Raw genomic sequence first — 26,563 nt, 5'->3', positions numbered from 1 at the left:
CATAAATGACACTCCAGGTTTGTGTGTGACAAGACGGCATTGCTTGCTGAGTAAAATCCAGTCATTCTACAAATCTAATTGCTCATGAGTGGGGGAAGGAAAATACAAAAGGACAGTCTTCAACTGTAAACTGTTAGCACTTCCTCTAACAACCCCCACCACTGAGAGTTTGTGTAATCTGACCTGCCGTATGCTAAATAGGGTCTTTGAAAACCTTGCCTCAAGGTGAGCATGTGACTTACACAACACTAAAATGTAAACAAACTCCCCTAGCAAAAAAATCTGAGATAGTGCCCCTTTAAGACTACATGATTTGAAACGGAATCTGTGATCCCGCCATATGACATCACTTAATCAAAGGTTGGCCTCATTATGTGTTTACTTTTAAAGCTGAAATTAATATATTGGCACTTTGTCAAATTTTCCACTTGAATCGGGCATATAATGAATACCATTAAATCTGTCCAAGCAATTTCTATTTTTTGTGTGACTTTTTGTGACCATACATAAAAGCATTTATTATTATTATTATTATTATTATTATTATTATTATTTACTTATTACATCTGTTGATTGGGAAGCTCTGACTGGGTAGAAACCTCTTTTCAATGAAGGCCCAGGGAGAAAATCTCTCGAGAGCTACAGTGAATAAATTAAAAGAGTTCAGCTCAGATAATCTGAGAGGAAACATTGCACAGCATTACATAGGATATTCAGATGTACATAGAATAGCAATCTAAATTATAATGTAAAAATATATATATTCGATAGGTTCATAGGTTCATAGGTTGGTACTAGGCTATCGGCCCTAAGGCCTATACAAGCCTAGCCATAACAATTCCCTGGATATTTCTTCCCAAAGTATTTACTTCCCTGGACCCCTGTCTAGCAGGGTGACTGACGTGATCCCCAGGGTGAATTTCCTATCTCCCATCCAATTGTCAAGGTTCCTTTTGAAGATGGCCAAGGAGGAGCTCTGCTTGACATGTATGAGCAGTCTCTTCCAGAGTATGGGGAGTCTCTGGGTCAGGAACCTAAGAAGACCTAAGGTAGAATGAAATAAAATATTCAGAATAAAAAACGCAGCATATTATTACATGGAATATTGAGAAGGAATGTAGGCTCCATTACCCAGGATATGATGCCAAGTGCTGTGCTGCTGAATGTTAATGTATAATCTTAGCCAGGAGTTTCATAAGAGCAGAGACAGGTACATACAAGATGATACTTGATATCAGTTTTAAAGGAATTTAGGTTTGCAGTTTGTCTTAATGAAAATGGAAGCAAGTTTCACTAACTAGCGACAAAGTTAGAGAATAAAGTGTTACCCGCTAAATATTTGGATTTTGAAATCATAATTTATCAGTTTGTTTCCAGAATGAAGATTTGTGTTAGGGGTGTTTGAGCTATTCATGGCTTGGGCATTGTTTTTGTTTGTTGGTTAGTTTATGAATTATCAGTACCTGTGTGCAGGTAAGTGTATGCAATAGTTCTAGCCAGTTAAGAACTTTGATTATTATTATTGTTGTTGTTGTTGTGTTGTTATCCTAAAATATATCTGTTTTAAAGCAAACTATAAGCTATCAGTATGTAAGCAAGCATTGTTCACTGGCAGACATTTTTGTAATTATACAATACCACAATTTAAAAAAATATAAGCAAAAAGACCACTCAGCCAGTTGAAAGAAGCAGCAAAATAAACTTCTATAAACACAGAAAAGATAAAAGTACGTTTGGTCTTGCCTATATAAAATAGGCTACAACTACATGAAATAGAATAAATCACTCCTTTTGTACTCCATGTAAAATAACCAGCTGGGGAAAACTTTTAGGGTAAGGCTACAGGAACATATTAGAGATGTTAGAAGGAATAATATGGAGAGTCCTGTAGCCCTTCATTTTAATATGTTTCATGGTGGGGAGTTGTGTCATTTAAAATCATGTGTTTTGGAACAAATTCTTGAAAATGATGAGATTGCTTTAAAAGAAAAATTGCATTATAAAGAAACAGTTTTTATTTTGAAGTATGATACATTAGCCCCTAGGGGCATGAATAAGGAATGCAATTGGAAAGCACTTATGCAATTAATTGTTACTTAAATGAAGCAATTGATGTAATTAAGTCTTATATATAAGGGGTGTGTTCTTTTGTGTTTTTGTACTCTGAGAAGGCTGTGGCCGAAGCGCTAGTTTAAATAAATCTGTTCTGTGTTTATAGAAGTTTATTTTTGTAATTATACTCTTGTGGCCAGTCTGACAAAAATTTCACTTTTAGCATTTGCTGTCAGTAGTATTTTTTCAGTTCCTTTGAAAACTCTCCTGGTAATGTGTTAGGCACATCATCTAAATTTATCAGCAGTGTTTAAAATCTCTAATTTGATTGTCTATAAGTAAATATTCTGTTTACTGTTTCCAGGGCCTACAGATGTAGAAACTCATGGACAGCACTTTAAGCTAAATTCCAACAGAGGGAAAATGTTGTTCTCTGCTGATGAGACAGAAGTGGTCATAGGAAGTGATAAGCTTCGCATTACAGGTATGTCAGTTTTAGTGAATACTCATTTTAATCGATTTAATTTCAAAACAGACTAGCACATAACCTTTTTCCAGGGCTGTCTTTAAGAAAACAGTTTTGCAGGCTGTAATATATAAAATGCTTAAAACATAAATAGGTTTGATATTTGTTTCTAGCATCCCTTTATGACCATTCCAAAAAAGTGTGGTAGAGGTGGAAATTTGTCAGTTATATACAGCACAATCATTAATTATGGTTGACTTGAAAATGTCACTTATACAATGGCATGACAAGACATATATATATATATATATACTATAGAAAGAACATTATTTCAAAGGTTTGCCACTGCACAGTATTTGCTGTTAGTATCTTGAGTACTCAGAATTTGCTGTAAAAGTAGGGAATACTCTGGATAATTAAGTATTTTGATAACTGTAAATTAGGTCACACACTTATTTACCTAAAAAATGTCAAGAGTTCTCCAGGATGCCCTACAAAAACTTAATACAGCACTAATGATTTTAGACATTAACATCCATAAATTTACCATCTAGGTACTTGACAAAAAGGATACAAGTTATGATGGTCAAATAAATGATCAAATTGCAAAAATGATCACATTGTTACAATTCTAGAGGAATTACTAGATAACAATTTAAACACTGTACAGTATGCACCATAGTCAGAAAGTATATTCTGTAACCATCTAAATCTAAAGGGCATACCGTATCACTTAATGGAGAACTTGCTATCTGTTGCTCATCCGGGCAGAATAAAATAGACAAGCATTTGTGGGTTCTGTTTAAGCAGCTTTATTATGTGCAAACACATCAGGATTGATTCAGCAGCAAAAAGCACTTTGAAAGCCTGTTATGTGACATTTGCACTGTTTGTGTTTTAAGTAGTCATTGAACGGCATGAAATGTTACTTAAAACTAACTGAAACCTCTTTTTTGCATTGTACATTATCTGCACTTAAAGTTACATTTGGTCGAAAGTTTTTTGTTTAATTTAACTGTTGAGGCTACCCGCTACAGTGAGCTAGCCTGTGTAAGTGACTTATTACTGTTTTTCCTGCATTTCTGTGTACTTTTTAACCTAAAAAACAAAAAAAACCCCCAAAACAATATCCTTGTTTTCCCGCCTTTCTCGACTAGTTTAAACCAGTATACAGGCTTTGCTGTATTCTGGACTGTGGTGTAGTTCCTGTGTTGTCCATTGCCTTACTTGGATAGAAGGAAGTTTCTTTGCTCACCAGTGGGAGTGGGAGCCTTGAGCAGCCTATCTGTCCCTGAAGGAGTGACCTCAGCACAAGAGCTTGTAGTAATTGGTCGTTTTGGACCATTTCCTGCTCTTTTGAAGTTCCCTGTTTAAAATCCGCCCCTGAGCATTTTTTCTGGCTATACTACTCAGAAACAGCTCCTCGTGGTCCTGCAGAGTAGTGCTAGCAGCAGAGAACTGAGAAAAGCGACTACTTTCCTGATCTAAGTATTTTTTTGCTGTTTTTACCTGAGAGACCTTCCTTTTCTTACTTTGAGCAAGTTTAAACTGCTTTATTACCTGTTTTTTGCATTGTACATCTGCACTTAAAGTTACATTTGGTCGAAAGTTTGTTGTTTAATTTAACTGTTGAGGCTACCCACTACAGTGAGCTAGCCTGTGTAAGTGATTTATTACTGTTTTTCCTGCATTTCTGTGTACTTTTTAACCTAAAAAACAAAACAAAAAAATAAATCCTTGTTTTCCCGCCTTTCTCGACTAGTTTAGACCAGTATACAGGCTTTGCTGTATTCTGGACTGTGGTGTAGTTCCTGTGTTGTCCATTGCCTTACTTGGATAGAAGGAAGTTTCTTTGCTCACCAGTGGGAGTGGGGAACCTTGAGCAGCCTATCTGTCCCTGAAGGAGTGACCCCAGCACAAGAGCTTGTAGTAATTGGTCATTTTGGACCATTTCCAGCTCTTTTGAAGTTCCCTGTTTAAAATCTGTGTTTGCGCGGCTTTGCTCGATTGTGCACATAGTGCAGCGCCAGTTAAACAGGCTTAAACTATTCCTGGCTCTGCCAAGTCTACACTTCAATTTTTCCCTTAAGAAAGCTCTACTTTCAACAAAATCAGTGTATTCACTTTATCATAAGCCTAGCGCTTGCTCCTAAAACCTTTCTTTTAAGTAAAGCACCCTTAAACTAACGTAAGCACTACATCCACCTACAACCCGTGCTAATACCCACTTCCCTTCAAAGTCCTCTCTCTGACCCAGTTACACATCACCCCCTTATACTATTCTGGCATGTCGAGTGGTATTTTACTGACATCCTCTCCAGTTCAGCTGGTTAATCTGGGAATCCTGAGACAATGTTACAATTGTCTCATGTACACAGACAACCCCCTCCTCCTCCTCCCAACAAACACAAACACATGTGAGAGATGCAACTATATAGCCAAACTGGAGGCTGAACTCTCTCAACACAGGACTAGCAAGACCAGACAGGAGGAGAAGGTAACCACACACACAACAAACCCAGTCTCACATAAACCAACCACAACTGCTAACCAAACACATAGTAACACAAAGATATACTCGGAGGCTCTAATAAAAAACTTACCAAAACAACAGAGGCTCTCAAAGCAGACATCCAAGAAAACACCACCTCAAAACTCTGCACAAGCAACACATAGTACACAAAGTCAGTGTGCCAAACAATCACAGCCCTTAAGGTGAAACACCATGCCTGATACACTAGTAATAGGTGACTCTATAGTCAGACACACTGACGTCCCACTTACCAGGCTGAACAAAGAGAGGGTAACGGTGAGCTGCCTGTCGGGAGCTAGGATCCGCCACATAACACAAGCACTCACATCACTCCAAAGCAAGTACAAATATGACTCCGTCATTGTCCATGCCGGCGTGAATGACCTGAGATGTACCTCCTTGGACTACATGAAAAGAGACATAGAGGAGCTCTCTGATTATGTAGCCCAGGCTGGTATGACCCTGACCCTGAGCAGCATCTTGCCCTCACCAAGAATGATGCCACAATACAAAGACAAGATGATCAGCTTTAATAATTGGCTCAATTACTGGTGTCATTCTAGGGGGATCCAATGTCTGTCTGTTTGGGATGACATGCTGGACAAGCCATGCTGCTTCACAAGGGACGGCTTGCACCTGTCACCACTGGGCTTCCGGATATTGGCTAAGGCTCTTGCCACCCCCATAGTGCCTTTTTTAGGCAAGGCTCAAAAGACAAACCCACCACCTTAGAAAACAATAAAGGAAAAAAACTAAGGGTAATGCTGCTCAACGCCAGAAGTCTAAATCTCAAGATGCAGGCTCTCGAAGCACTCCTCAGTATGGAGAGCATCGATGTCTGTGCAGTAACTGAAACCTGGTTCAAGGCTCCTGAGAGCACCCAGCCCTACCAGGTTATACCTCATATCATGCATTTCGGCCCCAAAACCCGGGCCGAACCACAAAAGGAGGGGGAGTGTCCATATTCATTAAAGACACCCACACCTCCAGGTTGGTGGCAACGCACAAAGCATCGGAGACCATCCATGTGCAACTAACCATAGGCAAAACTGCTATACAACTTGTAGCATGCTACAGACCACCCTCGCAATCTCAGGAACTCCATTCAGCCTTCCTGAAGACACTGGAGGATATGAATGTCTCACCAAATACCATCATATTGGGAGACTTCAACTACCCAAACATAGACTGGGTGCATTACTCAAGCCCCAACACCGTAGCCCAAAGGTTCCTGGAATTCATCAACTCAAATGCGATGGAACAACTAGTCACCTCCCCCACAAGGGGAAATAATATACTTGACCTGATCATCACAAACATGGGGACAAAATGCTCAACACCGGAAGTATACCCCTCACTAGTGAGATCAGACCATAAACTAATAACCCTAGATATTCATATCTCACCTCCACCCCCAGCACAAAAGACCACAGTGAGAAACTTCTCAAAAGCTGACTTTACACTCCTTAGGACTGAAATGGTATCCTTCAAGCCCCCTGGGCCAGTGGAAACCACATCCCACACTGCTGAATCCTTCACAAATGCTTTCTATGGGCATCTCCATGAATGCATGGATCATGCAATCCCAAATAAAACCAAGACCCTTTCCATCAAAGGCAGGCATCCTATCTGGTGGACCCCAGCCATAAACAAACTTTATAACAAGAGAAGGAAGCTATTTCAAGACAGAGCAAAATCCCATAAAGGGAAGGCATCCCTGATCAGCACTTGCAAAAAACTACGTTCGCTAATAAAATCATCAAAGGCCAACTTCGAGAGAAAAATCGCTAAGGACACTAAAGATAATCACAATGCCTTCAGTTATGTTAGAAACCTGGGAGGAAACCCTCAGATATGCGCAGAGTTAGTTCACAACGGCAAAAAATACACTGAACCCACAGATATTGTCAACATACTGGCAGACAGGTTCAGTGCAAATTTCTCCTCTCCCTCTCCCCCAAAAGGCGAAATAAATATCTCAGCTGAATGCAACCTCCCTGAAATCTCAGATGTCCAGGTGAGAGCTGCCCTCAGCAAAGCTAAAAATACAGCATCCATGGGACCTGACGGTGTCCCGGGTTGCGTGCTACGTGAACTCCTAGAGGAGCTAAACCCGCACATAAGAATGCTGTTTAATCTTAGCCTTGCTACAGGATACATCCCTGAACACTGGCGTACAGCTACAGTGGTCCCACTCCACAAAGGTGGCACCTCTACAGACCCTGGAAACTACCGCCCCATAAGCTTGACCAGCCTGGTCTGCAAAGCTATGGAAAGGATCATTATGGAGCTCATAAACAAAGACATCAGAGACCTACAGACAATTGACCCTACCCAGTTCGGCTTTGTAAAAGGCAGATCCTGTCTTTTAAACCTGGTGGACTTTTTTGAAACAGTCACTAGAGCCATTGATGAAGGCAAAGCAGTTCATACAGCCTACCTGGATCTGGCAAAAGCCTTTGACACAATACCCCACTCAGGCATCATAGACAAGCTCAACAGCTTAAATGTAAACCCGTTTGTCACAAGATGGGTTGCAAACTGGCTAAAGGACAGAACCCACAACGTCAGAATAGCTGGAGCTATGTCAGACTCTAAGCCAGTCACAAGTGGAGTCCCACAGGGCTCTGTCTTGGGACCTCTCTTGTTCAGCATTTATTTCTCAGATGTGCAGGCAAACATAAGGGGGTTGTGGCTGACAAAGTTCGCAGATGACTGCAAACTAGGTACCATAGTCAACACACCAGCTGACACATGCATCCTCCAGAAGGGCCTCACAGAAACAGACGACTGGTGCCAGAGTCATGGCCTTAAACTAAATGCCAAAAAATGTATAGTCATCCCCTTTGGAAAAAACAAAGTACCCACAAATTACCACATAGGTGGTAATCCATTAAGTACAGAAAAAGTAATCAGAGACCTGGGGACCCAAGTTGACAGTGACCTCTCATTTGACACCCACGTCGCCAAAGTGGTTAGAAAGAAGACCTTCTACCTTGCCCACCTTATCATGAAGGGATTCACATCCAGATCAAAGGATGTCATTGTACCCTTATATTCCTCCCTTATCAGGCCTATGATTAAGTAAAATGCCCCATTTGGTATGTACCTCAACCGGCACCTGCAGCAGCTGGAGATACCCCAAAAGTACCTTACCAAGAGGATCAAGGGTCTCCAGCATATATCATATGCTGCCAGACTGAAAAAGCTCCAGCTGTATTCAGTAGCATACCGCCTGCTCAGAGGTGATCTGTGCCTTACGTACAAGGCCATGTCCAATTCAGAATTAATGGACATGCTCCACCTCAAAAAATCCAAATCCATCAGAGCCACAAGAGCTAAAGATCTAACCCTCAGCACAAATATGAATAGGACATGCTAGAGGGACAGATTCATAACCCAGAGGCTTCCCACACTCTGGAACAGGATACCTGTCCATGTTAGGCAGAGCCCCTCACTGACTCTCTTCAAGAGAAATCTGGACAAATGGATGGGTGATCGTAGGTTTACCCCGGGGGTCATCTCTGTGTCATTGCTAGATAGAGGCACAGTAAACTAAATTTTATTTAAATTGTACACTTTTGTATCATTACATGGGGTGGCGAAAGCCACATACACTTTGGCTAGGCTTATAAATGCCCTAGGGCAGATAGCCTAGTACTATACTATGAAACTATGAAACTATGAAAGACAGCAATGTATGCATATAAAATCAATGCAGTGACAGGAGCTTTAGGAAGAAAGAGCCCTGCATGATGTAATTTTTATAGACTAGCACTGCATTGTATGATACCTAGAGGCAGACTAAACAATCAGAAATTACTTCAAAATGCCAGACCCCATGTCGTCAGACTCAGAAATTACGTATACAAATATTTAAAAACCTGTAAATAGTCCCAGATTGGTGTTAAAATATAGGAAACACCAAACCATGATGAAACAAACATTTTTTTTTTAGTTTGTGGGTGTGGTTCTCCTTTAATGGAGAACTTGCTATCTGTCGCTTGTCCAGTCAGGATAAAATAGTTGAACATTTGTGGGTTCTGTTCAAGCAGCTTTATTTATTTATTTATGTACAAACACATCAGGATTGAGACTTAATAACTTTAATTTAGATAAACTTATAAACAAACTAGCTATCACACTCATATGTGCTCACTCTCTGGCTGCACTCTCAAAATGGCACTGAAGTTAGTACGTGCTTGCTATTTGTATGCACGTGCTGTCATTGAAACACGTCTTAAAGGTACAACATTGCCTAACCACTACTTCCCATGCATGGAGTTCATCAAGGTAACAAGTGCCATAGGTTATCAAAAAAGATGCCTGCAATACTTCACCATCCTGGTTCTGTCCATAACTCTGTGCAACTCCCCCTGCTAGATCATACTAAGAATCAGCTTTCTGGCTGCATCATGATAAAGGTGGATCCAGTAGCCTCCCCTGCAATGTCTATGAAGGACAAAAAACATTACCTTGCTCTCCTCTTCACACCATAACAGTGTTTTCCAGAAGGCATTCACAGAAGCTGCCATGCTCTGAAATTTCCTCTGGAAATGGTGTCACTTTCATGAGAAATAAACCTGTAATATCTGAATCATGCTTACAATGTGATTTCTGCAGTCATCACTTAATGTGATATGGCTCATCATTAGGCTCCCATAACACATTCAATGCTATGAAGTATCAAGGATGAGCATAGGCAGCTACCTGCAGTTTAAGTCAGAGACGGAAGGCGTCACAATAAAGTGATGCATAAGCATTCATGCAAGCTGGCAACATTTGTTGATATGTCACACAAACACTTATACACATTTGTAGTTTTGCCACTCTCCCATTTTTGTAGCCTAAAGCATGCAGCTTTGGGCAGCTACCTTGCACATTTGGGCAGCAGTGGTAGGAGAAATAGTGGCATTATTTGGATTTATAAGAAATCTGTAGAGGCAGGCAGTGCTAAGGAAATACACAGCAAGATGTTTTTGTCTACCTTCCTAAGGATATACACTCTTGTACTCCTATTCACATTAGAAAAAGCTAGCAGAAGGCATTTGTGTACTTGAATGTATATCTTGTTTGTAGCTTCTGCTGACAGCAAAGTAGTCTACAGTATCAGGAGAACCTGTCCCTGTACATTTCTATCATTACTGTAGTGACCTTATGACAAATGTAATTCATACTGTATGTTGGATTATGGTGGTAAGTACAGAAATTGCATGCCTATACATATGTATCCCTTCAACATTCAAGAATAGGGCACTATTAAGGGATGTTACCAAGCTGACTACAAATGTTAGCAGTAGGGATGACCCATATATACCTACTACATGTATTCTCATATCTGTTTCTAATACTATTATATGGCATATAACAGCTATCCCTTTGATTGTATTATTGTATAAATAGGCTACCCCCTCTGTCTGTAGCTGTCATTCTGCCAGTCTGAACAGCATACAATCTATATTATTGTGTCATGGGGTTTACTATTGAATTGTCGATCCCGTTTTGTGCGACTCGCATTGCCCGAACGCGGAACTGCGAACGTCACTACACCGACTCCCAGATGTGCGAATGGCAAAACCTCGCCCCCATCCGACCCATGGTAGCATGGGTGTGGAGGTGTTGCGCGGCCGGTAATGTCGATCGTCGGAGTTTTCGTGGTTTCGGTTCGCTAGCGAAATGTTTTCGGTGTTTCGGTTCGTGCAAACGTGTCGATGGGGTCGCCGTTCACACGGAGTGCATTGGCACATTTAATAGTAAACCGTGTCATGGTTTACAATTAACTGTGTGTCTGAAATATAATATACATGGCAGGGGCTGGTCAATTTCAGTTCTGCAGAAAAAGTCTTGCTATAAGCACTTATGACACATTGGTGGTGCCTGTTGGGGAGGAGCTGCTGACCAGCTTTTACATGACTAAGTATCCAGGTATGAAACGAAAACCAGCACAGAGAGAAACAAACTGACACCAAGAACACTTTCTGTATGCTGGAAAAACAAGGAATTCAATTGAGTGATGAAAACACAATTTATTCCACGATGTGATAAAAACTCCACAGCATTAGCAGCATATATAAAATAAAATGTATACTCCACAGTAACACAATATCCACAGTCAAGCGCTTTCGTCCATCTGGACTTCTTCAGAAAATGAGATTCACCACGAGCTGAAGGGAATGGGCAGCTGTTGAGTTCACAGTGGACATGACAATGATAGGACACTGACATATAAGCCAAAGTCTGATGCCACAGTGGTACTGACTGTCTCCAACCTGGGTGTGCATTCAGGATGAAGTGAGGTTATACAGTCCGAGTCCTCTCCATCTACATCTGAGGAGGGGAACCTCATGGCTATGTCCACCAGTGATGCTCCTCCACAGCTACAGCTATGGCAACATTCAAAAACACTGCATCAGAAATGAATATATCTCCCATTTCATAACTTTGTAGTGATGCCCAGCACTGGCATATATCATTGTTGGTGTTAACATATGGGCAACACTTGAAATCAATCATCAGATAACATTAATATACATGCACAAGCTGATGTGGACTAGTCCATCATGCTGCTGATTGTTAAATTGTTTGGCATCAATCAGGACTTGGAAGCCAGAAACACAGTGATGATTGGTCATCTGATGTCTATGGTAGCACATATCACTTCCCTGTCCATATATATATAATGTATATATATATATATATATATATATATAAAATATACACACATATCTATGTGTGTGTGTGCACATATATCTTGAAACTATCACATATCAGGCAAATATATCCATATATACATGTGTGTGTGTGTGTGTGTGTGTGTGTGTGTGCGTATGTGTATGTTTATAATTACATCTTTGTTTACACACACACACACACACACACACACACACGTGTGTGTGTGTGTTTATAATTACATCTTTGTATACACACACACACACACACACACACACACACACACACACACACACACACACACACACACACACATGTATATATGGATATATTTGTCTGACGTGATAGTTTCATGACTATGCCAATATTTTATTTATGGATATCATCCAAGTTAATACAATTACTCTAAACCTGCCATATTTACACTACACACCCAAAACTAAATGTTAATATGCAGCACAAAAAAAAAAAAAAAAAAACAACTGGCACTTCCCAAATCATACAAGCCAACTAAAACAACACAATAATCCCAAGTGAATACTGACTTCAAGTGAAGATAAATAAAAGAAACACTGACACCATTTCCAGCTCACAACAATGTAAACATGCATTTACATTTGTACAAAATATAATCCTGCATATTGCATACACAGATGCACTGTATGCCTTATCTAAAACAATCCCCTAAAATCCAAATCTAGATTAAAAAAGAAAAAAGAAATACATTGACTACATCTACATTTCCCACTGAATATAACAAATGAAAAAATAATTTATACACTGCAGATACAGACTACTGACAGATAACACACAAAAATGTCCACCTAAATCAACTACGTAGAAATGAAATGTAGTCTGAATAGCATGAAAACATTAAAGTAAAATAATAAAAATGAAAGCAGTAGTTGTAACTAGATAATTAAAACAGCATTACCAGCATAAATACAACAATTTCTAATTATCAAAGACAGCTAAAAATGAATATGAAACAAGAACTAGTTCATCATAATGTAGACATTACTTCTTCTTTTTCTGACTTCTCCCGGTTAGGGGTTGTCACAGCGGATCATCTGTCTGCTCATGATTGGCAGTGGAGTTTTACGGTGTCGAATTGCCAGCCCAGCGCCCAACCTTCCACAAAAGGCACACACACACTCATGCACTCATACTTAGGGCCAGTTTAGAGTGTCCAATCCACCTACTGCATGTCTTTGGGAGGAAACTGGAGCACCCGGAGGAAACCCACGCGACCACAGGGAGGACATGCAGACTCCGCACAGAAGGCACCCCAGCCGAGAATCGAACCAGAGAACCTCTTGCTGTGAGGTGGCAACGCTAACCGCTGCACCACCGTGGCCGCCCTATAATGTAGACATTACTAAACTATAAAAATAAAGCAAATAGTTTCACAATTTCATTGTTATGGTATTTCTGTGTTCAGGTTTTAATGATCGACACAGTACACAGACTCCATCACAGATGTAGAAAATACGTTGGGACCTGCCTAATGATCAAATTCTTTTTGAAAGGATGTTATGATGCCATGACACCTTTGTTCTAGCAAAAGGATGAAGAAGGAATCAAGAACTTACTTTCCTTGTATTACTGAAGGAGAACATATGAAGCTAAGGCTGTTATTTCTTAAGTCCTTATCATGATCTTGAATTTTAAACAATATACATCCCCTCATATCTGAATAATTTAGAGCTTTACTTGTCAGACACACCCTGCATCTGATATGTAGACTAGTGAATAAATGACTGGATAACGCAAATGGTCTCTGAATTATTTCTCTACATTGTCGTATCTTCCTTGTAAATTTCCTGTGTCCCTATCCAGTTACAGCAACTCAGTTGTAAAACATAGTCAACAGAAGGTCAAACTTGAGAGCTGTATTAACCAGGAAGAGCAATTAGACACTTAGTTGCAAAGGATTTTAAAATGAGACCAGAGGTTCTCAGTGTTCTTAGTTAACAGTTGCTACATTTTCCAGAAAGAAAAGTTATTGTTTATGAAAATGCCTTTAAACATGTCACAAAGATGCAACTCATTATTTAACAAAATGTGTGGAAAAAACTTTGGTGAAACAAAGTGCATACATCTACACTGCTTTCTAAGTGATAAGGAGATGGCAAGTAATGACTCAACAATGTAAGATCCTCGTTCAAAGAGATGATAGAACTAATTTAAGTACAGTCAGCATATGCAGAGGTTTGCTTTTCTGTTAAGTAAGGGGAAATATGAAAAAATAATTGTCAAAAAGAGCTGACCCATGCTCAAAAGCCCTGTGGAACCCCAGATCCCTTCAGGGCATTACCTAGCATTAAGACCATTTGTTTCCACTCTGTGTTTTAAAAGGGTTCACCTCCATCCCCGAAGACAATGCAAAGTGATATCATAAAGAAATAGAATCCAAAGCCTTGGCACGGCAGTTACCACCACATCTCGGCCTTCATCCAAATCCAAACTAATGGGCTCATAAAGTCATATAAACATGTAAATGTTACTATATCCTTCAGGAATACTTGCTGACACAAATCAAGGTATGTCCCATAAATACTACCTTCTTTTAAAAATGATAATATACACCTTTCAAAGCTGTTGCCAATGCTCGAGGCCAGGCTGGTAATACAGTAATTGGAAATTAGATTCATACACCCACCCTTGTTTATGGTAGTGTTGTTGACAAATTTCTAAGATGGTGGGATGGTACAGAGGCATTAAACAAGGTTGTTAAGGTGCCACACATTCATTCCTAATTAAGGAACTAAACTATCCAGAGAATTTATCAAGAACAATGTTTCAAGTGTTTTTGATTTTCAAGAGACTGCCTGACTACATCTTCTGAAATCCTAGGAAAAGGAGCATCAGGAATGTTATCCAGTTGGTTAATGGCATATGAGTTATAGGTTGATACCAGACTGTGAAAATAATTGTTGAACAGACAGACCACTGTACCAGAGTCACTGACAATATGAATGACTGATATTAGTGTTTCAACCTTTGTATTACTATTAATTTGATAATCCATATACCTGTGAAATGCCTTATTTTTGTCAGAGTTGGATGCTAAATTTTGCTAAATGATTTTGCGCCTATGATTTGTCTTACTTTTCTTATAACTATATATTTTGCTTCTTGTAATAAACAGACCCTAACTTGTAAGATGGTTATTTATAGATTTCAGAATGAGACATTGTCCTAGTACTTGGTTATAAAATGGCAGATCATTACGTGAGACAGCTAATCTTCTTCATATTCATGTTCTTCTAATGACACTTAATCACTGCAACACACTACCATCCATACTTTCAACAAAAAAAGTACATTTAACCCCCCCTAAACCCTATTTCTGTTTTTGAAAGGAGCTATGAAAAAGATATTTACAAGCTCTACCAAGATACTACAATCATTATTTTTTAATCTTAACAAAAATTCTAGAACATTACTTAACGCACTTAGATCTAATCACAAAATCAGAGTTATAAAACCTCATAAAGGAGGAGGTATAGTTTTGGCAGGCAAATACTACCAAATATGATTCTGTTTCCAAAAACAAAATCAACATTACATATAAGAAAATTGACTTATTTTTAGAAGATATCATTTGCAGGGCACCATTACTGATGAAATCTATAACTTTTCAAATAACAAATCTTCATTCATCCGAGGCGAGCTATCTTTGGAATTCCAAAGGTTCACAAAGACATTATTGGCCCATCATTTAGACTTATTTTTGTTGGTCAAGGGCCTAAAACTTACCCTTTTGCTGTATTTATTGATCACATTTTGAAGGTATTTTGAAAGAATCATATTGTATACTCAATGATTCTTGGCATTTTTTTAACAACTTTGCCAACTTTATCCCTCTCTGCCCCCCTAAAGGACCAATCACAATACCGGAGGAATGCCAGGCACCCAGCATTACTGCAGCACAGGTTAAAGCTGCATTGTCCAAGGCCAAGAATACAGCTTCCATGGGATCCGACAATATCCCTGGATGTGTTCTACATGAACTACAAAGTGAACTGGCACCACATCTCTCTGTTCAATCACAGCCTCACCTCAGGTTTTGTTCCTACCGAATGGCACACTGCTACAGTCATCCAGCTCCATAAAGGAGGAGCGACTACAGACCCTGGAAATTATTGCCCCATTAGTCTGATGAGTCTGATATGTAAGGCTATGGAGCGCATCATCATGGACCCAATTTACAAGGATATAGGGAATCTCCAAACTCTAGATCCCATGCAATTTAGTTTTATGAAAGGTAGATCATGCCTGCTCAACCTGGTTGACTTCTTTGAGTCAGTCACCAGAGCTGTGGATGATGGCAAGGCAGTTCATACAGCCTACCTCAATCTGGCCAAGGCCGATGATACCATTCTCCACTCAGGAATTATTGATAAACTCACCAAACTAGGCATCAACCCCTATATCACTAGGTGGGCTGGAAATTGGCTCACAGATAGAACCCACGTGTGAAAGTAGCAGACTCCAAGTCAGACAGTCAACCAGTCAGAAGTGGAGTCCCACAGGGATTGGTCCTAGGTGGTCACCTGTTTGGCATCTACTTCTCAGAAGTCCAGGCCAACACGGAGGGACTCTGGCTGACCAAGTTCACAGATGACTGCAAGCTGGGAGCCATTATTAACTCCTCAAGTATTGTAGACATCATACAGAAAGACCTCACTGAGACCAATGACTGGTGTCGAAACCATGGCCATAAGCTTAATGCCAAAAAATGCGTTGTTATCCCCTTTGGGAAAAACTCAGTTCCCACTAATTACCACATTGATGAGAGCCCACTGAACATTGAAGGCGTTATAAGAGATCTTGGGACATAGGTTGACAGCAACCTCTCCTTCAACCACCACATTGCCACTGTGGTCAGAAAGTCCTATGTGGCACATCTCATTACCAATGGTTTTGCATCCAGGAAGAAAGAGGTCATCATCTCTCTCTCTACTCTTCCCTCATTAGGCCAGTCATCAAATATAATGTCCCATTTGGCATGTACCTCACTAGACACATGCAGCAGCAGCTGTAAAGGCCACAAAAGTACCTCACGAAGAGGATCTTAGGCCATAAACATATGTCCTACATGGACAGACTCAAAAAACTCCAGCTATTCTCTGTCTCATATCATCTACTAAGAGGCGATCTCAGCTTGACTTACAAAGCCATGTCTGACCAACTTCTGTTAGAAATGCTACATCTAAAGAAATCCCCACCACACCACATGCTCCAGAGACCTCAACCTCATTACCTTAATCAATAGAACATGCTGGAGGGACAGGTTCTTAACCCAGAGACTGTCAGTGCTCTGGAATAGACTTCCCATGCATGTCAAGCAGAGCACCTCACTGGCCCTCTTCAAGAGAAATCTTGATGAGTGGCAAGTGGGTCTACTTGATAGAGGCATTGGGAACTAACATCGGGTAGCACAATTTCAGGGCACTTCTATGGGCTAGGTTTGTAAAGGCTCCAGGGCCATTAGCCTAGTACACACCTTTGAACCTGTGAACCTAAAAGTAAGCATGAACATTATTATTCTATTACTTTTGTTTTCATTGATGTGGTTGATCTTTTTACATATATTCCACACAATATTTGTTTGGAACTTTTCCACAGAGTCATTACTGAGATCAGTTATGTTCAAGATTCCCTACTTAATTTTTAGTGGCATCCATGAATTAATTATGTCCAGCAATTTTATCTACTTTGAGGGCAAATTATTCCAACAGTCTCGTGGAGTAGCTATGAGGGTGGTGTGCTCTCCTAAATATGCCAGTTTGGTTATGTATGCCTTGAAAAAGGAATTTGTTCTTGACTCAACTTTTAGTACCAACTGGCATATATATTTACTCTACTTCAACGATAGCTTTATTCTATGGTCTGGTACAGCTCAAATGCTAAATGATTTCATTGCATACATCAACCAAACAACTAATTTTTTAAAGTTTTACATCAAATTCTTCTTATGATTTCATCAAGTATTTGGGTGTGACTATATGAAATATCCAGAAGCTGGGGTTCCAAACTTCTTCCACTGTTAGAAATGGAATTAACTAAATGCAACAACTCCCATAACCCCATGACAAATAATTTGGGACTCAAATCCTTTAATAATGCATTTCTATTGACATATAACCCAATCTCTAATGAAATTAAGGATGTCATTACTAGTAACTGGAATATTCTCAAAGTCAATAATGAGATTTTTAAAACTTTGTGTAGAAAGCCAATTTTTGTGTCTAAAATCAGGAAAATGTTAAATCCATCCTAGAACAGCAGTTGGATGAAAAAGGGTTTTTCACATAAAAAGGGACCAGGAAATGCAGAGCCTGTGGTCAGTGTTCCTTTGTTATGGAAAAAGATTTTATTATCCTCAAACACCGTCCTCATATCAAGATTCCACTAGCAAATGGAAACTGTGGATCAAAAGGGCTGGTTTATATAGTTATATGCTCTGCTCGCGGTGCGTTTTACATAGGAAAAACTAAACGGTATTTTTGATGTAGGATTTGTAAACATAATTACACTATTGAAAAATCTAACATTAGCAATTCTTTATTTAAACACAGACAGACTTGAATTAACTTTTCCAAATTTTTAGTTGGTATTCTTAAAATTATTAAACTGAATAATAGAGGTGGACCTTGGGAGACCAGACTTGAATATAGAGAACTATCCTTTCAACTTCAACTTAATGCATCTGCCTATCCAGGGCTAAATGAGTATATATATCTAATTTACCTGTTTTAAAGTTAAGGGCAGCTAAATTATATATAGTATATATTTCTGCTATGTTTATTATTATTATTTTCCCCATTATTATCTTTTAGCTATCATGCTTGGTGGGATTACAGCTGATTTGATTTTTTATGAACTTACATGCATTTCATATATATATACTGTTATAGTTATACAATTTGATTTTATCTATTTTTATCTTTGCATGCTTTCTAATAATGCTCTTTTACAAACTTGGTGTATACAGTCTTTCTTAGTAATGCAAGTTATTAGTTTAATGTTTCAATGTTTTAATTCATGGATTATGTTTTAATGGTTTACTATGACTTTCACTAAGTGCAGGGTATTGAGTGACACATGCTGGAATCACTGTTTTCAAAACGGCAGTTACACAAACCAGAAATGATTTATTTCTAATGATTAGGTGATGTGTTACACTCAATCATTTCTGATTCAACTTTCTGGGAGATTGCAGTTCAGTGAGGAACAGGGAATTAGTCCATTTCCTTACTATAGTGCGATCTCGGAGTTGGTATATTTAATGTGCAGGGGGTGTGAGGGGGTGCAGGGGGGAGTAGCCACCTTGCAAAATAGTAGCATTAACATATCATTGTCTGTAGAGTGTAATGGTATGTTAATGTGCATAGCACGGGTGACTGATGTCACATCCTGCTATGTCAAACACATCAAACCACGGTTGTCGATGTATTCATTTTCTCCTTGGTTTACTTTTCAGCATTCCAGATTCAGCATTTCAGGTCAACATTCTAAACTGTCGAGTGAAGCAGATTCGGAATGCCAATAGTAAACCGTTTTAATTGATGACAACCTTTGACCTCACCACAATTTCTGTTTATTCTGTAACATCCTCCTTACATACACTTCTGATGAAGTTCCTATAATTGTTAGGACAAAAGCACTAAACCATTGTTTTTGTTTACTTTTAATTTGTTATTAAAAAGGAAGTCTACTAGTTTATTAATTGACCTGCCAATTTGGTTCATTTCTGCACACTACATGAGCCAAGTTATTTCTGCATTTACTCTGTCCTTCATATTGAACACTAATACATTATAATCACGTTTATCAGTAGAATATTGCCAAATTTTACTTGGACATGAAGTTATTCCTAGAATATTAAATTCCAGAGTAATACAATCACAGCTGCCAGGCAGAGATAGAGCCTACTTATTGCTTAAAATCCCTGGATTGCTAAATAACAAATCTAACATTCTACAATCTCAGGCTGGACAAGTCACCATATGTGAAATTCTTTTCTGACATTAAGTCAGTGAATTTCCTTTCAGCAAGAAATTTCTCTCTATATGTTGAGCATACTGGGAAAGTAAAGTCACTCAAAATTATGGCTGATTATACACAACTACACATGACAAGTAATCCAAAAAATTAACTTTGCAGATCTAGCTTTTTCTTAGGGCTCCTGTAGCAGCATAGAACTCTAACCACAGTACAATGTTGTAGATCCTTTTGTAAGACACTTACATAAAAGTCCACTCAGAATTGTCCAACAAGGGAAAGAGTAAGAAACAGTGACAACTCTGACACAGGCAATATTGAAACATGACTGGCCAATGAGACCACAGATGGAGTAGGACACATGCAAAGAAAGAGCTGGAAAAAGAGAGCAAAGAGGATGTTCTCAGTCTAATGATCTAAGTGAAGACCAGCTTGATTTAATGGAGACAGGAGTATTAAGATGAAAGAGATAAGATTATAGGCAGTAAATAAGACTCAAAAAAATGTTAGAAGACTGGTAAGACAGATGAACACAGTAATTGGGACTAATAGGAGAAATTCATGCAATATGACAGAAATAAATATGGTATACTACCATGCAGGTATACTATTGACAGATAGTGTTACCACAGAAACAGATTCATAGGTAATAGGTAAGTACTAAACTAGCTGCCATTGCAAGCCATTTAAAGCTTTGCCATTTTTCTTTCAAAGGTGAAAATCAAGACCTGCACCTTGTATCTGTGAGATAAACACATTAAACATTATGTCAGCCACCAAATGTGGAATAATAAAGAAAATGATGGGAGCAAGTAGAATTCCCCCATGGAAGCAATGAATAGAGAAAACATTAAAACAACTAAGACAAGAAGTATTACTGTTAGAAGAATACAGAGAAGGGACTAGATCATCAACAATTCTTAGAAAGGTAGACGTGATAAAAGCTCAGTATCAAAACAAATCAGGATTTATCATACACTATTGCCAGTAATAAACTAAAAATATCAGCACAAACAGAAAAAACATGAAAAGTATGCATATAAACACAAATATAAAGAAAAAGTACAAAACAAGTAATTTCTGATGACCCAAAAAGGTGTATAGTGACTTGAGGAAATAAAACAAAAGCAATAAAAACACCACCAAAAATGAAAAAAAATATGTACATTTTGGAGAAGCATTAATGAAATCCATACTGAACGTAACAAATATGCTGAATGGGTAGAAGAGTTAAGATAAACAGTACAAACCTCTTCTATAAAGGATATGAAATGGGAAGAAATTGAAACTGATACAAAATTAGAAGAAGCTACTAAATGGAAAACCCTTGGTCCACTTGCAGTGTGTGTGTGTGTGTGTGTGTGTGTGTGTGTGTGTGTGTGTGTGTCTCTGTGTGTGTGTATGTGTTTTACACACACACACACACACACACATATATATATATATACATATATATATATATATATATATATATATATATATATATATAATTATACCCCTCATGCCGCAGGAGGTCTGGGCCTCCTAAAAATTGACTATATGTATAAGTCTGTGTCAAAGGAAAAAACTTCAAAGACCAATTCACATTAGGTTCAGGTATGGCACCTTTTATTACTTGCAGCAAAGAGACAAAAACATGCAAATACAGGATTTTGCCTAATTACTAACAGGCAGTATGCTTCTCTTATACTGTTCTATAAAATGTTACTTTCTATGGTTGACGTAGTTAGTCACAGCTTTCTGTATTGTTTTACAGCAAATGTTACTCAGATTTCATGCTGACATGTTCAGATTTAAAACTCACTATGTGTTACATAGAAACTTTTACTTGGATTTCCTGCTGACATGACTGGATTTATGAAAAACATTTGAGAAAAACAACCTGACCTTGGGGGCTGTATCTTCTTTAGCCCACTATAAGCTTCTATTATGCAGTTCTAATACATATGTTACATTTCAAGGTACTTTTCTAACTTAGGTACAAGTAAATGCTGATTGCAGTTCATATTTTCAAACAGCCTTTGTCTTCATTATCAATAGCTTCTGCAGCTGTGTATTTTCTCATAGCATTAGCAGAAAATCAATAACTCTTTGTTCAAATCTCATGACATTAGTAGAAGTGATACATCTATTATTATTTTCCTGACACTAGCAGAAATTGAATGTTTCCCTGTAAATTTCCAAAGCATAAGAAAAGGTCATAACTGCACATATTTCATGACATTACAAGATTGGGATGCTTCTGCAGTTCATACAGATTCATGCAGTGTGAAATAGAATAAATGTGTTAACCCTTTTTTAAACCTCGAATGCACTAAGCATATTACTAATACATATTTTTCTAACATTTCCCCCCTTTTAATACTTTATTCTACTTTCAAAATAAGCGTAAACAGTTTTTCTTCCCCTAACCTCTTCCTACTCAGGATTTGCAGTTAAGAGAATCATTCAGTTTAAACTTATGAAAGCATTTTCAATTTTTCAACAGTTCTTCAAATTCAGCACCTTGATATAAGGTTTCTGAAACTGACATGTCTATAAAGTCTTTAATCAGTCTTTTCATGCAGGGGATGCAGCAGCAGCCACATACCCCCAGTAGGATCATTCCTACACAGATGGCAATCAGAATGTTCATTAGGATACTGCCCCACCCCCCAAACAATCTCTGGAAAAAGTCCGTCAATGGGTTTGGTCCTGGTTTGGTCATGGCCGACACTTGCTGAATTATCTCAAGGTGATTGCCTATCTCGTGTTTATGGTCAGGAATATACGAACAGCACTCCTCCTGGATTAAAGCGCAAGTACTGCCTCTCGCCGCTAGGGTGAAGTCAAGAGCCATGCGGTTTTGAAGCACTACAGTTCTCATGGCATTCAGTTAATCAGTCACTAATTCTAGAGCGGAAAAGGTTGCATTGCTCATTACTTTGAGAAGTTTAGACAGTTTTCTCAGCTCCCAGATCGATTTTACTGCTCCATATGCTGGTAATATGCCTGCCCACGATATAACAGAATCACTCAAGTCCATGTGTGTCAGTACATCACCCACAGCATGATGATTTTTCCAGGGTGCATTGATTTGTCCTACTGGATTGGCAGGCTTCTTGATGGCTTCTCGAACATTTCAAATTTTTCCTCGAGGTAAAACTGCTGTGTGTCGTATGGCCAGAACCAGGTAGCCCAAAAAACAACTGCCGGACCAATTCTCAGGTAACCACTTATATGCTTTTCTACCACATACAAAATAACAATCTTCTACTTTAGTAGTAACTTTACTAAATATACACTTGTCCTGCGTGAAACATTTTTCTGTCAATTATAGACAGTTGTTTGTAGATAACAGACTCATGTCTTACTTCCTCAATTGTTTTGTGCATCAATTTAAAAAAATGAATCATAGTTTGTATTACAATAAAAACCTGTGTTATTAGCTTTAGTGTAGCATCTATAAGGAACAGTCACATTGCAATTGCTACAGCCCACCTGAACTGTATAATTTTTGTAAAAACACACAGTTCCCTTTTGTTGAACAGAAAAGTGCAATGCTATTTTATCTTGTGCTGTAATAGTTGATGTATCATGAACCAAGTTTTCCCAGGTCTCGTTGACCCCTAGGGGGACTGAAGTTAACAATAACCCCCCCGTATGCTGTTGGCAAAGCTGTGCAAATCCAGCAATTCGAAACATTGAAAGTCTCAGCATACACATATTTGATTGCCTGGTAAGTACTGAAGTTTGGGTGCCAGTCTATGTGCAACTCTTCACGTTTATTCAATTCAGTTTGTGTGGCTGGGAAAGGAAATGGCCACAACAAAAAGATTATTGTCACTAGTACAGTTAACAGGATGATTATGCAATACTTTTGAGGAAATGGTTGTTCTGCATTCCAATTTTCTCCAACTCTTCTGAATAGTTTTATTTGGATTTCTCTAGATTCTATCATTTTTGCTTTTAACATGTGATCTTACTCTCTGCCCTAATAGGACCTTCAGCCCCGATGGTTTCTTCACTGGGGTTGAGACGGATCAGTCCTATTGATCTGACCCCCCTTTGTAGCAAGACTTTGTGCTGAGGGCCCCGATGGAGAGGTAAGATTTTTGTCCAGTTCAAAGTTCTTAACTAGTTTGCAGTGTGTCAGGTGGATCCACGAGGCTCGCTCTGCAATTTTGACTGCAGTGGGTGTCGAAAGAAGCACCTGGTATGGACCTTCCCACCTTGGTGACGTCCAATCCTTCTTCTTAATAGTTTTCACCCAGATCCACTCCCCTGGGATCACTGCCACTTCCGATGTTTCGGTTTGTTCTTTATCTGAAACAGAATTTGACTGCAACCGATGTTAAGAATTCAACAAACTTCTCATGTATTCAGCTAGTGTACAGTCAGCCTCCTGGTCTGCGGGCATGAGAGGTTTCCACTGGGGTATATAATAAGCCCTTCCAAATAGTTTTTCAAAAGGAGTCAATCCTTTTGCAGTCAGAACAGTTCTCATGCTCAACAGTGCCAGGGGCAGACAGCACACCCAATTCTTTCCTGTTTCTGCTATTAATTTTCTTAACTTAGTTTTTAAAGAGTCCTACACACCCTCCTCTTTCAGCTATTATGCCTCTCAACTAGCCCTGCAGATTGCGGATAGTATGCACAATGATTTTTTAAAGAAATACCAAAATGCTTACTTAACTGTTGTATGGTTTGGTTTACAAAGTGTGTACCATTGTCACTGTAGATCCTTTCTGGAATGCTGAATCTGGGGATGATTTCTTTAACAAGGACTTTTGCTACCATAGCTGTGTCTGGATTTTTGGTTGGAAAGGCTTCCACCCATCTGGAAAAACATATTTACAATGACAAGACAATACTTCTTATTTTCACATTTGTTCAATTCTATGAAATCCATACAGATAGTATGAAATGGATATGGTGGTGAAGGGAAACTCTCTTGCTTGGGCTTTAAAGGAACACTCCACCCTAGAACAAAAAAAAAAATGTTTTTTTCAGTCTATCTTTGTTTCCAGACCTATCTTAACACCTAAAATTTACTCTAAATGCTTTATTAGTAATTTTAGCTAGTTTACCACAACATGGCTACCGATGGGGCTTGCTATATCAATGTGATCTTCTTCTCCTTCAAGCCTTTCTCTTTCCCATAAAGCATTTCAAGTCTCCTTTCTGTGACTCATGCCAGACATAAGGAAGTAACAGTGATTTCCCATGCCATTGACATATAATGGCAAATCTGTGACTCATTGTCAGTTTGGATTCCTTCTGTGTAAGGCCTGCTTCTTTTCTGTTGCTAATCACCCTCATTTGTGTTTAGATCAGAGCTTGCTTTACAGTATAATTTGAAGTTATCTAGCAGCAGACAGAGTTGCAGCTAAATTTGATGCCTTTGTTCTAAGTGTTCTTTTGTAGTCCTGCTTGAATTGAAAGTCCCCTCCTCCCACACTACTGCAGAGGTGTGAAAACTGCCACTGCAACTGACAGCTCAGAATTGAAAGGAAGGGAGTGCCATTTCAAATGTCTTCTCCTCTGCCTGCAGAATCATTTGTTAGGCAGCAGCAGAAAGATTTATGTAAACAATTTCAAATTAAATTTCATACAACAGTGCAGGATAACTTTTGATTATTTTATTGTCTACACTATTTTTATTTCCTCCTTATTTCTACCAGACATTATTATGTTCACTTATGTATGTTTTACAATCTCTTTGAGGAACATCAGCCTAGTGACATGTTGTTTCTGTATTTTCACTGACATTAGCATCATCTCCACAAACAGTAGACTGCAAACCTGTGTCTATAATGCTGGCACAGTAAAAGCATGTACTGAAAACTCACTGTTTTCTATACTCCATGCAGTGATTTTTTTTTTGCAGTGGGCTACTAATTAATATGTGCATGTATGTATCACTTGCATAATGCAGATAACTGAGGCACTTTGGGAGCTTAATATGATCATATTTAATTCAGCTGATACTATTTAGCAATCCTTTAGTCCTTTTGCCATAATACTAAATTTATTTTGAGGCCGTCCTTGCCTTTCTTTGTGCATATTTCAAATCTTACTGCTACACTGCTCAAATATCGAGCAGTAAATTGGCAGTAGACACTACTCAGCCAAACAGTTATTCATATTTTTCACATTAATAATTTGACTTCTGCATCTTTAAAACAACAAAAGAGATGTGCAGTTCACAGAAAACATAACGTAAGAGGGTTTACACCCTTCACTAAAAGAAGTATTGCAGCATCCAATTTGCAGTTGCAGTAATTAAACTTGTCAAGTCAGGCAGTAAAGCACACAGAAGTAATACTACTGTCAGTTTCATGAGTACAGACTGACAATTTTGACTCCATAATTTCCCTGTCTACACTATTACAAGTCACTGTACCAGGCAGTGCTTTGTGCCCTTTTGGCAATATTGCACAGCTTACTCCAAGTTCTCCTAAATATTGCCACCTGATATGCAAAGGCACATGTCATAGTGCTCTCCCCTTTTTATAAATGTGTGTAAGCCCTACAAAATACTGAAGGTTACCCAACATACATGTATTACATCACAGAAACCCCTTTGGCATCAAATTTGTAACAGCTGCATGATGTTATGCTGTCTCACACTGTGCATCAGACTTTAGTACATGTTCACACAAGTTACAGTGTGTCAAGGGCACCAGCCTTCATCATCTGCACAGGTGACAGGGAGCACACTACACAAAGGCTTGGACTAGAAACACTGTTACAGGCAATAACTGCAGCACAGGATTTTGAACATTGTGATTCCTGTGCCATGTCACCACCCACTTGCTTATCAAGCTCATGTCTAACAATGAATGTCT

General features: G+C 38.8%; 1 protein-coding gene across 1 annotated transcript in view; it reads left to right on the top strand.

The window, feature by feature from the left end:
* SGCG (sarcoglycan gamma) overlaps window positions 1-26,563 on the top strand; it is a 1,610,081-nt gene that overhangs the window by 792,937 nt on the left and 790,581 nt on the right. The window contains exon 5 of the mRNA XM_044070970.1: window positions 2,417-2,536. Within this exon, the coding sequence (XP_043926905.1) occupies window positions 2,417-2,536 (120 nt within the window). The remainder of the gene's footprint in view (window positions 1-2,416; window positions 2,537-26,563) is intronic.

The sequence above is a fragment of the Protopterus annectens genome, chromosome 5.part0, assembly GCF_019279795.1.
Source record: "Protopterus annectens isolate FY-2018-M chromosome 5.part0, PAN1.0, whole genome shotgun sequence".
Classification (NCBI taxonomy): Eukaryota; Metazoa; Chordata; order Ceratodontiformes; family Protopteridae; genus Protopterus; species Protopterus annectens.
The sequence above is the reverse complement of the archived record's forward strand: the minus strand, read 5'-3'. Positions and strand labels throughout refer to the sequence as shown.